This window comes from Sturnus vulgaris, chromosome 12 (assembly GCF_052056855.1).
Source record: "Sturnus vulgaris isolate bStuVul1 chromosome 12, bStuVul1.hap1, whole genome shotgun sequence".
In the NCBI taxonomy this organism is placed as follows: domain Eukaryota; kingdom Metazoa; phylum Chordata; class Aves; order Passeriformes; family Sturnidae; genus Sturnus; species Sturnus vulgaris.
The window spans coordinates 2,738,973-2,752,408 of record NC_142254.1 but is presented as its reverse complement, the minus strand read 5'-3'; the positions used below and the strand labels follow the sequence as shown (position 1 = coordinate 2,752,408).

General features: G+C 42.2%; 1 protein-coding gene across 1 annotated transcript; it reads right to left on the bottom strand.

Moving 5' to 3' along the window:
• Positions 1 to 885: 885 nt before the first annotated feature.
• On the bottom strand, positions 886 to 9,852 carry LOC106863215 (fatty acyl-CoA hydrolase precursor, medium chain-like). Its single transcript, XM_014892590.2, has 14 exons — positions 9,718 to 9,852; positions 8,503 to 8,695; positions 7,569 to 7,713; positions 6,988 to 7,121; positions 6,495 to 6,648; positions 5,572 to 5,673; positions 4,675 to 4,764; positions 4,507 to 4,560; positions 3,881 to 4,021; positions 3,710 to 3,796; positions 2,640 to 2,787; positions 2,321 to 2,452; positions 1,924 to 1,996; positions 886 to 1,506 (listed from the first exon to the last, which is right to left on the bottom strand). Exons 1-14 carry the CDS (start codon positions 9,788 to 9,790, stop codon positions 1,332 to 1,334), a joined length of 1,701 nt encoding a protein of 566 aa, XP_014748076.2. The 5' UTR covers positions 9,791 to 9,852; the 3' UTR covers positions 886 to 1,331.
• Between the last annotated feature and the right edge of the window lie 3,584 nt (positions 9,853 to 13,436).

Below are 13,436 nucleotides of genomic sequence, written 5' to 3'. Positions count from 1 at the left end.
ACATACTTAGGGCTTTGCATTCCCAAAGACACGGGATTTCTTCTGCCTTGTTCAAATAATTTTTTTTGTGAATGTACAAGGTCAAACACATTGATTAAACAAACACACCAATAACGGACATAAAGGCTGTGTCAGACCAAAACAAGGGAAGGGGGAAGAAATGTGACAGAACTAGCAGTATGGCTGCTGCAATTAGCTGTTACTAATTGCAGCTACTGGTGGATTTCACAGGTTATGGAAAATGCACAAAAGGGGGTGGCCAGGTAGTGCAGACCACACTGCTTGAGATCCACAGGTGTGCAAAAGCAAGTGAAGCCAGAGGTGAGGAAGAAGAAGAAGGCACCTGCAAAGGTCAACACCTGCAGCAGGAGCCCCCTGGGGTGCTGTGGGAGCTGGGCACCAGTTAAAGGGACAGCTAGAGTAGGGCTGTTTGTTTGTTTGTTTGTTTATGGTCATGAGGAGAGCTCTCCTGCCTTCCCGGATTCCCACATTGTTCCTTCGGATCCTGCTTGTCATGTAACTTGGCAAGAAACCAGGTCACTCCCTGTGTGCCCGGAGGCTGGGGGTGCACACTCTGCATGCCAGCACATCTTCCCTAATGCAGAAAACACCAGCAGCCTTTGCTCCATGGTCTGTCCTGCCAGCACCGCATCCTCCCTCCAGCCACTGGACTGGGAATTTGCCAGGAAGGCTTGAAGGACACACAGTCACACCCTAGAAGAGTTTGTGAAAGAGCCTTAAGCCTCAGGTCCTGCACAGAAACCTGAAAAAGTCACACCTGAAACCGTTTAGGTGGAAGAAAGAAACTGGGCACATTTCTGGCTTCTTGGGCATGGCTTAACCTCTGGGAATTAGCCTCTGTCAGTTGAGTGAAAGAAAAGGAAGTTCCAAAAAATCAAAGCAACATTTATTTATAACAATTCACAAAACAAAAAAACAAGTAGAAGTTTTCTGTCCTCTTTTGTGAGATGTCAAGCCCACTTCACAGATGTAGTTTGATGGATGCTCTGCTGCTTACAGATGGATGCTTACAGATTTCAATTCATTTTCCCATTCCCACCTCATTATTCAGTTTTGATATGCACTGAGTAGGTACCACGGTCTGTTTGGACCTGGAAATATTGTGGGTTTTTTTCTGCTTGCCTCATTAAATAGTGATTTTTAGCCTGACAAACATTCTGAGTACCCCTTGTTTCTCTCCTTTCACTGTGATTAGGACAGAAGATTACAAAACAGTGAGTTAGAAGGTAATTATTACTTTGCATCCTGACAAACTCATTTTGTTTGACTTTCCTTCGGGTTTTAAAAGCAAACTGGACCTTCCACAGCTCTTATAAATCTGTGTGTATTTCCCTTCCAGTCTGAGTTTGTTTCATGAGTTGTGCCCAAAACTCCACTCTGTGTTCTTTCAGCTTCTCTGCTGTCTTTTGCTTCAGATCTATTTCCAGGTATTTTTCCTTTAGGTCATACTGAGGCCAATGGACCAAGCCCTCTCCGTTGGGATTTCTGGAAATAATAGAAGGAAGAGTTAGCTCTCCATTTGCCAATCCATTGCTTTCTGACTGATCAGGTTCAGAGCATTTCAGAAAACCAGCAGGAGCCCAGATTATGTGATTCTGGTACCTGAATAAATGGACAGTATTTTATGAAAATGCTCATCAGTGGAACAGCAAACGAGTAATAGTTGCCATTAATTTTAGATCTAAAACTCTATTGCAGATGGAGTAGCAGCTCTTAGATTTTTTTTCTCCTTGTGTCTGCAGGTTCTTTTCAAAGACCATCAAGAAGAGAAACTGCTTCAATAGTTCTCTTAAATTCTGCCAAATTTCCAGGAACCACCATATAAGTACTGCTTCAGGCCAGCAAGTATGTTCTGGGCAGCACAGACAAAATTTGAGCTGTAATTAGCATTGTGATCCTCACCCATTTTTAGCAAAGTTGGTCCAGTATTTCATAACAGTTCTGCTAAGTTTATTTTCTTCTTTTGTAGCACCTCCTGCAAAGGGAGAGATGAAACAGCCACATTTGAAAGTAAATAATTAGTATCAGCTATATCAATTACAACACTTCTACTTGTAACCCTGAGCTATTGAGCTTTTTCTAGGAGAGAACTGCAGATGAATGATGTAATGAAAAGTATCTGCTACTGAAGACAGAAAATGTTTATGCTCATAATAATGCTTATGATATATAAATTATGCTTGTAGTATATATAATGCTTATAAGACAGAAATTAAATTCTATTCTAAAGCCCTGCAGTAATTAAAAGGAGTAATAATGAAGTTCTAAAAGGAATATGGAGTAAGCATGGATACATCACCAGCTAAGAATGGCTTTCCAAAGACAAAGGTAATCTCAGCTCCATGATCTGCTTTTACAAACGCTGGTACCAAACCATCCAGTGAACTTGCTCGATGCTGGAATTCATAAAAGTAGACTGGGTTGCCAGCATCTAGAGGATACAGAAAATGGCTGTTTTGAGAGCTGAAAATACCTGCTCTGAAAATGATAAACTTTCATTGAAAACTGTTTTGGTTAAATGAAAACACCACCAGTTCTCTGGATAGTGAAAAGTGCTGCACACTGTCCACACCATCCCCAGATAGAATTCTGCAGTTGTTCTGAAGCTGCTGAGTTACCTCTGTGGTGTCTGGCCACTTCCACAGATGAGATGACAAAGTAGAGATCTCCCATTGCATCCAGGAGGCCATCTCGGACCTCAGCAGGGCTTTTTGCATCCCTTATGTACTCCTTGTATACTCTGTCAGCAATTTCAGACACAGGGCCCTGAAACAGCAATAAAAAGCGCTTATAGTGATAATGAACATATCAGCAGTGAGTGTGGCATCTGCACATCCCTGGCTAATCCCCAAACATCACCTTTCAGAGAAAATCCTCAGCTGTGTCAGAGTGGGGCTCAGAATTGGAGTTACACAACTATGGATACAGGTGATCTCAGGGAAAAGAGGGGTGCAAGATCAAAGGATCAAACAACTTTAGATAAATAGCAGTCAGTGATGCTGATTGTCCTCCCTCCTGTGGAAACAACCCTCATAACAAAATCCTGCTGGATTTCATAAAATCCATTGATTGTTGTAGATGACCATCATTTCTCCTGTTCAGAACAAGCCTGGGCTCTGCATTTCTAAGTTCATGGTGGATGTTTGTGTCACTGAATTACTCCTTACAAGTGCTGGCCCTACTTAGAGAGTCCTTAATTCTTACCTCTTGATCAGTATTTTTCTATGTAGTAGTTTCAGGAGAGCACAAAGGCACCACAAAGCCAAGTGATTTGTAAATTACAGGGAAGCAAAACCTCAAGCAATCTGAACGTAGGTGTCAGAGCACCCTAAACCTCTCAGGCTTTCCTTTGCAGTGCCCAGCTACTGATTTAGGAGGTTGTGTCCTCTCATGCCTGCTGGTACTCTGCATGTCTTGCATAACCTGGGGGGGGTATCTAAAATGTCCCAAGAGACCTGTATGTAGGTACCTGCATTACTCCTGGGTTCCCACAGAACACCTTTTTAAGAAGAAGGCTGGAAATTTAGTATTTCCAGTCACGAGAGGTAACAGGAATGCAACACATCTCTGCCCATTTCTGCCCAGTTCAGGGAGCTGTCCAGCACAGTGGCATTTCCCTGTGAAATATGTCTCTCTAGGGGTAAAAACAATGAAGCAGCACTGAGTTATTGTGAAAATGGTCTCTTACCTCAATTATTAGTGCTAAGTTGGTCTGCAAAAGTTGACGTGCAACATCTTTATCCAGACCATCCACGAGAGGAGGGTATTTCATAATCTGTGTGATACAGAGAATCATACTTAATAAAAAAGCTTCTATTTACAAAATGATGTTTAAATAACAACATTTTAAGTGTCTTACCATAGGAAGTCCCCATCCAAATTCACAGTTATTTACTCCTATTATGTATGGGACCGGACTGATTGATTTTTCAGATAGTAATTCCCTGGGACTCTTGGGAAAAAATGCACCATCTACACATGCACGGACGAAAAATAAATCCTGAACAAAAAGGGAAAAAAGAAAAATAAAGCTTCATTAATGCATTCATTTTGCTTCTAAAAGAAGTTCAAATTTAACTTCAGTTCCAAAGTGAAGCCAAATGAAAAATACAAGGAGTAATGGTATCCAAGCCGTCTTAACATTTTCTTTGACTGATTTTCTGCTCTAGGCAGGAGATTCTGTGAAGATTAACATTATTATATTATATTAATGTTTGTGAAATGGAAGTCATTATGTTGAATCTACATCTTTTCTTAGTTCAATATGGCCATGGATACGTGGAAGAGTGGGGAAAAGCAATTTCTGTATGGAAGTTTCAAAGGCACATAAGCATTGTGATAAGAGCTTTTTAGTAGGACATAATATATGATTTGATTTAGAGGTTCTCCAGAATAATCTGTGCCATTTTCTTTTCCTTGCCCTGGCAGAGCATGACAGTAAACCACAGGTAGCTCCAAGTGCATGCAGAGTGGAAGGGCAGGAACCTGTTTGCACTTGTCAGGCGAGGCATTGCCGCAGTGCTGCAGTGCTATCGTGTCCTGAAAAAGTCAAAAAAGTCAAAATTAACATCCACTTCAGGTTCTCCTAAATTCTCTGTTATGAAAAAGTCTGAGATGTCATTTACATGCAAGAAGTACCATTTTCAGTGTTACCTGTACTAGCTCTTCTTCTGTTTTTCCTCTCAAGCATTCAACCATTGCAGCTGAACTGGATTTTTCACAGCCAGAGACAGCAGCAATTTTCTGCAAGCAGTGAAAACAAACAGTTTTGGACACATTTCCTCTCTCTGGCTCTATGAGGCACCGAGTCCAGCAGGAGCAGCTGAAGCTTCTGCACAAGAGTTGCTGGAGCCTGGCTTGTCCCAGCTCCAGAGGGAGGGCACTGGAAGCCCTCACAGGCCTTCACACCACGGGCTGGGCAGAAGGAGAAAATCTCTGCCTCCAGATTTTTTTAATATAGAAATATTCTAAGACAATTCTGGTAAATAACATGCTGGGCTGAGAAGGCTGAATGACATAAAGGAGTTAGAGAATAAACCATCTGCAGGGTAACAAAGAGCACATTCTATCACTCTTGCTGAAGTCTTTTTTGGCTGGACCAAGAGCTGTCATTAGAGAGAGCTATCTCTTTTATGTGCCAGGTTCCTGGAAATCGTTCCTTGCAGTTGAAGAGAAAAGAAAGGGGTGGAATCTGGTACATCTCCAATTAAAAAAACCGAATAAAGTCTTGTTTATTTGCTCACTACAGGCATCAAACAGGAGGGGAAAAGAGGTCTGATATAATTTTCTAGCCAAAAATTATAGGTTGACTTTTCTTGAAGACGATACATGTCACGATATTCCTTTACATTTAATTCTTCTTTGTGGATATTTGGATGTTTGAAAAGCAACGCATCATTAAACATGTACTATTTGCACACAAATACTGTCTTTAATGACTGTCTGTTTTGTTTCACAAGAAAAAGAACATGTTTCTATATTTTGGACTGAATAGTTCAAGATATGCAAAGCTATCTGGAAAAAGTAATTAAAACTACCACAAATACCCACTTTTGCATCCTCCTTAGGCTGGTCAGTGAACAAGCCCAGGGCTACAGTACCACTCTCTGAAATGGCCTTGTGGAACAAGCCCTTGGCCAGGGGAGATATGACCTGTGAAAAAGCAAGAATAAGCATGACAAGCACTGTGTTCTACCCAGTGATTTCAGATTTCAGTATCAGCAGTGGGCATTTGGAGCATTTTGAAAGCCCACAGTAGTGGTAGGAGTGTTCTTGTGTGGCCTCTGACCACAGTCCAGCTGTGCAACGTGCTTTGGCAGGGATGAGGAGTTCAGCTGCCTTTCCCCTCCCACTGCACTTTGCTTCCAGAACTTCACAGCACCACACTGCAAGCCAGGTACAGACTGAATGTGCCCAAGGCTCTGCTTCAAAAGGGCAATAAAGAGCTTTGGGCCAGAGGAAACAGGGATTTGTATCCCATGTACAATAACTCCGGTTTGGCTGTGTGATCAGTACCAAAGTGTGACAGACTGCAGAAGGAGAGTGTCACAAACTGCAGGGCTACTTCAGCTATCAGCACTGCTCACCTCGATCACTTTGCACAAGTGGCTGTCAAAGCAAACAGAAAATGGGCAAGAGTCCACAACTCCTCTTAAAGGACTCTTGTCATGAAATTAAACTTTGAGGGTTTTTACATTGGAAAAAACCCCAAACCAATCAGAATTTGACTTAGGAGATGAGCAATAACATTCTGTTACTTAACTACAACATTTGCATATGAGAATTACACATTTTTATCAGTCAAAACCTGTATTGTTTTGCTGTGCTGTTGCCTTGTTGTATCAAAGACCCAGGTGATGTGCCACTGTAACACCATCCCTTTTCTCTCAGTGACTTCTCATGAAGATACTGAAAATGGATGGAGGGTTTTTTTCCCCCTAAGTAATTAAAATTCAATATTACTGTGAACTTACAAGAGCACTAACACTGATTCCTCCTGCAGATTCTCCAAAGATAGTGACAGATCCTGGATCTCCTCCAAAATGTATGATATTTTCCTGAATCCACTGAAGAGCTGCTACTTGGTCTAAATATCCCCAGTTACCTCGGGCATGCTCATCACCAGTGCTGCAGGGAGAGAACAGATTGGTTTAAGTGCCCAATGCAAGCAAAAAGGCAGAGTAAAATACAATGTGTGATGTGAGAAATCATCTGCCATTCTCTATACACTGGAATTTCTCTACACAACTGACAAATGAATGGCTTGGAAAGCCCTGAGATTGGAGCAGCAACCCCACAAGAGCAGATGTGGAAGCTGCCTTGGGACTGGAAATTGTCCCCAACTCTTGCAGATGCCATTCAGAAATGTTTCTTTGCATAAGCAAGTCTGCTGCACTTCTCTTTACAAAGGTTTTGTACACATCATTTTGGAAACCACTTAGGAAAAACTGAGATCAACCATCTTACCTAAAATATCCAGCAGTACCTAATCTGTACTGAATTGCTACAACCACCACGTTGTCAAAGGCTGCTAATGCTGAGCCATCATATGATGAAGCTGCTCCAAAAACTAATCCACCTCCATGGATCCATACTAAGACCTGGAAAGAGAAAAACAGGATCAACCCAGCACAGGTATGAGCTCCCAATCATAAAAACTAAATATAACCCAAGATATAATATCTTGTGCTGTTTCACTCCTGATTCTTTCAGATCACATTTCACAAATTGTAGAAATCCTTTGAATCTAAATCCTGCAGATCTACAACATGGCATTGATTTTATTAAATGCCTACACTGTGTCAGTGCCCTGTGCCTTTGGACAGATCATTTAGATTAAATCAAGCACTGCTTAGTTAAAATGCCAATACAATTTTACTCGTAAAATAGGATTTTGTGTCTCTTCTTGATTTCAGGTAATATTTGCTGGGGCAAAGCATGTAAGTGGATCATCACTACAAAACTGCCCCTGCATGTCTGCTCATGGCACAGGTTGAAGGTTTGCTGTCAGATAATTTTGCTCAAGGTGTTAAAAGGATTTTGCTTACAGGCAGCTTCTCCTGTTTTCCAGTAGGAACGGGTGTGTACACATTTAGGTACAAGCAATCCTCAGACATTTGGAGAGCAACTTTGTCTTTTCTGTTGGTAATCATGTCTGAAAACATCTGTCCTTGTTCTTTGTCCTGTAGACACCTGAATAAATGAAAAAGTAACAAGCAACAGAATTAACTAAAACATAAAAGCTAACTAAAACATGAAGAGAAACTTTTTTATACTTCAACAACAAAGTGCCAACCAGAAACTGATCTCTAGTACATTTCTAGATTGGTATCAACTGCAAACATAATATTTTTTTTGTTTTTAATATATTTTCTTCCTTTGACCTGTCCTTAATGAGATCTGTAAAAATAAAGCCACTGTAGTACACAGTGACATGCAGACACAATTTTGCATGTTTCAAAATATCACAGAAATATATCAGCAAATACATATGGCTATAAATTACATCAATGAAAATATAAATTAATAATTTACATCTCCAATAGCTTTTTATGTTGCAATGGTAGATATTAGGCTTGAGACTCTAAACAAGGGCAGTAGGACAATGGGAGTGAGACATTTACAACGTAGATAAGAATTGCTCTGCATTTCTTATGTGCCCTTTTAAGCACTTGACTCAGCAATATTGTATTTCCTCAGCTTTTTTCTGTCTCTGCTGCAAAGGTTTATAGTGATTAGTAAGTGATGTTATTATCTGTAAAGTGCTGCTCCATCTCAGTTTGTCACTGATGCCCATGAAACAGCAGCTTTTGGTAAAGAGAGCAGCTCATAAAGTGTCCTTAGAAATGCATCCACTGCAACAGCTGCAGGTGCAACAAGAGAGCACCAAGGAATTCACCTTTGTGGGTGGCCCTGTGTGTCCATCAGTGCCATGGAATTGCACAGAGGATAACATTTCTAAAGGTTTGATCATTGCCTTACATTGGTGGGTAGGAAGTGGCATCTCTGACACCTTCCCATGGCTCAGGTGGCTGGGGTGCAGAAAACCTCAGTGATCCAACTGGAGGCTTGGCAAAAGGAAGTCCCAAAAAGACATTTACAGTCCTCTCAGCTGAGTCTACTTTGAATTGGTACCCTTGGACTCTCCCATATTTGGTCTCTGCTTCTGGTTGTTCTGTGGGAGAGGAGCACAAAATCACATAATTGTTCTGTTTGTAAGTAATTGCTAGATTTGCTACTTAAAGATACAGCTTTGTGAACTTAAACAAGTAGTTTTTATACATAAAGCTTCAACAAACTCTAATCAGTTTTAACAGTAAACTATTCTAATCTGGTATTTTATTTTACTGTTTTATTTTACTAATTTGATTATTAGTGTTTACTCATTTAAATTTTAGATTTACTAATTTATTCTAACACACTTTTATTATCCCTTTATTAAATCAGTACAGCTGACATTATTTCAGCCTTCATTTTGATTGGTCTGTATGTACAATCTCCTTCAGGTATATAATATGTATTATCTTACCACACATGCATTAGTGGTTGCATATAGATCTTAATATTTTCTTTTGGCTTGGGTTATTAAATAAAAACCCAGTAGATTGCTCTCATTAAGAAAAGACAATGAACAGTGAAAATATATTCCTTGATAGTATGTACAGCCGAAAGAAAAAGCTTCTAACACCTAAAAAAAATCTGGCACAAACAAATCTTGTTAACCTTTAAGCAGGACTCGTTTTAAGATCTGTGTCAAAGTTTTAATATCAAATTGCAGTTGTGGTACTGTGGCTGCTTGGCCTCAGCAGGCATGATTTTGGGACAGGGATTTGATTTTGCTATTTGCAAAGAAAGCATATAAGTCAAATGACTGAAAGCAGATTAAAAACTGAAATGAACTCTTTGCTCCTGCAGTTCAGTTTGTGTGCCCAGCTTGTTTCCAAGGGCTTGTTTCCAGCTCTGCCCAGGGTTTGTGCCCAGCTCTGCCCAGGGTTTGTGCCCAGCTCAGCCCAGGGTTTGTGCCCAGCTCTGCCCAGGGTTTATGCCCAGCTCTGCCCAGGGTTTGTGCCCAGCTCTGCCCAGGGTTTGTGCCCAGCTCAGCCCAGGGTTTATGCCCTGCTGTTGGGTGGCAGCGGGAGACAGCTGCAGGTGCCCTCTCGCCCTACAGGGACCCCAGGACAGGTGTCGCCGTGTTACCTGCTGCCACCAGCGCCGTGCTCCCGACACAGAGGATCCAGGCCAGCAGCACCGTGTCCCTCGCAGCTGCCATGGTGCCACTGGCACGGGCTCCTTAGGGCGGGCTTTAAGGGCTCGGCCAGGGCCGCCTTACGCAAGGCAAGCACGGATGGGGCGAGGGAGTGCCCGGGCTGCGAGCCAGGAACGGCAGTGCCGGGCTGGGCTCCTGCCCCGCGGGCTCCTGCCGCCTCCCCACTGCTCCTTTCGAACCTTCCTCCCAGTGTGATAATTGATAAAAGATTCGTGTTAATCACAAAAGCATTGGGGTTTGTATAAACCAGAATCCTAAGCTCTGAAGTGAAGCATGGACTTTAGATAAAGGAAATTATATGATTAAATAATTCTGTTTAAAATCACCTTGTTATGTTATATTATGTTGTATTATGTTACATTATATTATGTTATGTTATGTTATGTTTTCCAAATAAGTTATATCGGCTACCAGGTTGCAAAATCGGACTTCCCAATAGCCCTTCCTGCCTTTGTCTGATCAATACAGCCTATCCCAAAAACCAGACTCCCAGAACTTCCCTGGTGCTTATCTCAAGGACCAGATGGCTATCTGTGACTGATTATCATCCAAAAGCTTTGTGAATTTGTGTAAGGATGTTTATTCAACCACCACTTCTTATGACAACAAAAACCCAAAAATTATTGATTACAACGAGAAATCACAGTATAAGAAGAGGCTGCAAACCAAGGTTCAGTGGAGCGTGGAGTGGGCAGTGACCCCTCACGTTACCCAGCGCTGCTTGCTCTTTCTATATCAAATAAAGCAATCTAAATTTTGCTGAATATCGAGACTTTTGTCTCTCATTTATAACACCAGCATCTCAGCCCCGGCGGCTTTCCAAACGCTTTGGAATAAGCCCTGCATTGACCGGAGCGGGGTCCTGCTCCTACACCACCCCGGGGACAAGGACCGGAGGGTTCCTCACCCTGGTGAGGCCAGGAAGGCTCCTCGGTTCTACTTTAACACATTTATGTCATTTTGGTATTAAGATCTCAGTGTTAGAAACACAATATAGCCAAGTCCAAAGCAATACCCCTGAAAAGTGTACCTTTACTGAAGAAAAGTTGTGTGATTTTTATTCTCATAAAAGGATACTTTATGACAAAAAAACAATACTAGAAAAATCCCAGCTTTTACTCAGGGTGCAGGAGACAGCTGTCACTCAGTTCTGTGTGTTCAGGGATATTTGGTATAGTTTTGCAATACAGTTACAACAATAAAGAGGTGAATTACCGGCTTTTGTAATGTGGGAACAATATTAAAAGGTGGTATTTGGGTGGTAACTAAATATATCTAATGTCTCTAGAAAATCCAGGGGATTTATTTTGAGACATTTCACGTCCATAATTGAAGGATGATATGAAAAGGAGAGAACAGAATAGCTGAATAGAGATTTTCTGCTCACATTAACTTCTGTTGGTTTTATGCAAGTATTAGGCTCTGCCTTTTTCTCATTTTTTTTCCATGACTCAGTAGCTCTTATCCCAGAAAGGCAGTTTTGCAATTTCAGATCGTGGGAATTCTCAGTTGTCAGAAAGAGTGTTTCAAAGAATCATTTGATATGATCACAGAATGGTTTGGGTTGGAAGAAACCTTAAAGCTCTACTCATCCCACCCCTGCCATGATCAGGGACACCTCCCACTGTCCCAGGCTGCTCCCAGCCCCAATGTCCAACGTGGCCTTGGGCACTGCCAGGGATCCAGGGGCAGCCACAGCTGCTCTGGGCACCCTGTGCCAGGGCCTCAGCACCCTCCCAGGGTGGAATTTCTTCTGTATATCTGATTTAAATCCACCTTCATTGCTTTGAAGCCATTCCCCCTTGTCTTGTTGCTACATGCCTTTGGCAAATGCCTCACTATTTCTATTTGGCTCCCTTGGGGTACTGCAAGGGGCTCTAAGGTCTCCCCAGAGCCTTCTCTTGTCCAGGCTGAACAGACCAGCTCTCAGCCTGTCTCCACAGGAGTGGTGTTCCATTTCTACAGATGCATTCCTGCTCACACCTCTCTGCAGCTCAGTGGGTTACAAGACCCGGTCTTTAAATTAGGTTAGCACATTATGCACCTGTTAATCCTGAGTGTGGTGTCTGTGCTTGGGCACTTTACACTCCAAATGCTGCTTGTGTACTTTACTCCTAATCTTCCTCTGTGCATGTGCACAGGTGAGATTTACAGCCCCTGGAGATAAACCCCAGTCAACTTTAACCTGGTTGCTCACAGAGCAAAGTGTTGGCAGGCACTGCAGGTGCCACCACGCAGTGCATGCTGTGTCACCAGCCTTTGCTGTGTTTGTGGTGGCTCCTGAGCTCTGTCCCAGTGCAGGTCCTGAGGCTGAGGGCAGGGCCAGTGCTCACTGTGCACTGGCAGATGGGATTGCTGAGAAAACAATGAGGTGAAAAACTTGGGTGCAGAATTACAATGAATTGTGGCTCTATAGGTGTTCTGTGGCAGACTTTTTGCCTAAAACTGGTCTGGGAGTAGTCTGCACTACTTCAATATACAGTCTATACAGTAATGACAGATGTGTGCATTGTCTAATGCAATTAATGGCACAGGGGCCTGGGGTACCAGTGATGGAGCTGACAATAAGTTATCTTTTACCTGTATCTGTGTGATGAAGGTTTCTGAGACACCTCAGAAGCACTGCACAGGAGTAAATTCTGCCCTCCTGTTTGCCTGCTTGGGTGCTGCTGTAAATTGTCTCCTCTTACCTTAGACTGCTTTGGTTCCTGGCAAGGGAATACTGTTTCCAGGCAAGGTAGAACTGCAAGAATCCCTCCTTGTGGCTCAGCTCCCACACTGGTGGGCATTCATGTCTCTGCTCACTCGTGACCCACAAGCTGCAGGAGGGGTCCTTTGCTGCAAAGCCAAATACCCTGTACTGTACCTGCTGTTCTCTCCTTTTGCTGTAACAAACTTTATTTCCAAAACCAATTTATCTTCCATCTCCTGATTTTACTAGACTCTGTATTTTCCCATTTAATTTCCTTTTATTTCCCCCCTTCATTACTATTTTAATGTCCAAGCTTTTCTCTTCAATATTTATTATACTCACTACTTGCCTGTCAAGTACCCACTCTGCAAAAAGTCTGAGTCCATATCCCATCCAAAGGCTTAGAGAAGCAGCTATTCTGAAAATGTTACATGTGCAAACCAGTTTCTGCAAACTGCCCCATCTTACTTACTGTAAGATAACAAAAAATGGGATCTTAGATCCCTACAGCCTTGTCTGGAGATACTTTGGTGGATCTGCAAGCATGGCCTATATGCTTTGCAAATGTAGAGACTCTTACCTCAGTGACACAGACTGGACTTGCAGAATCTGAGGACGGTGCTACATAGCTGGTGAGTACAATTCTTGAATCCTGTTTGGCATTAATTTAAAGAGATTTTGCAGCTTGCCTCCGATCAGTGAATAATGCATAAGTCAAGGGTCAATCAAAGAACTCTGCCACACGATGACCTTTGCCTCTTTGTACTTTAATGAACCCGTCCTGATTCCAACAGATGAAAAAAACAGACAAATATCACAGCCCCTGCTGGGGATTCAATGAAACTACAGAATATAAAACTTAGAGCTAGAGCCTCTGAAGCTTGGACAGCTTCATAGACTGAATCTCACCTCAGGAGGGCTCTGGGATGGGATAAGATAAGAGCACCACAGTGCTTA

Excerpts from the sequence above, each read along its gene's own strand:
- LOC106863215 (XM_014892590.2), bottom strand. The coding sequence starts at position 9,790 with ATGGCAGCTGCGAGGGACACGGTGCTGCTGGCCTGGATCCTCTGTGTC. Across the intron at positions 8,696-9,717 it reads CACGGCGCTGGTGGCAGCAG|AACAACCAGAAGCAGAGACC; the intron begins GTAACACGGCGA and ends CCTCTCCCACAG. Across the intron at positions 5,674-6,494 it reads GAATCAGTGTTAGTGCTCTT|GTCATATCTCCCCTGGCCAA; the intron begins GTAAGTTCACAG and ends GCTTTTTCACAG.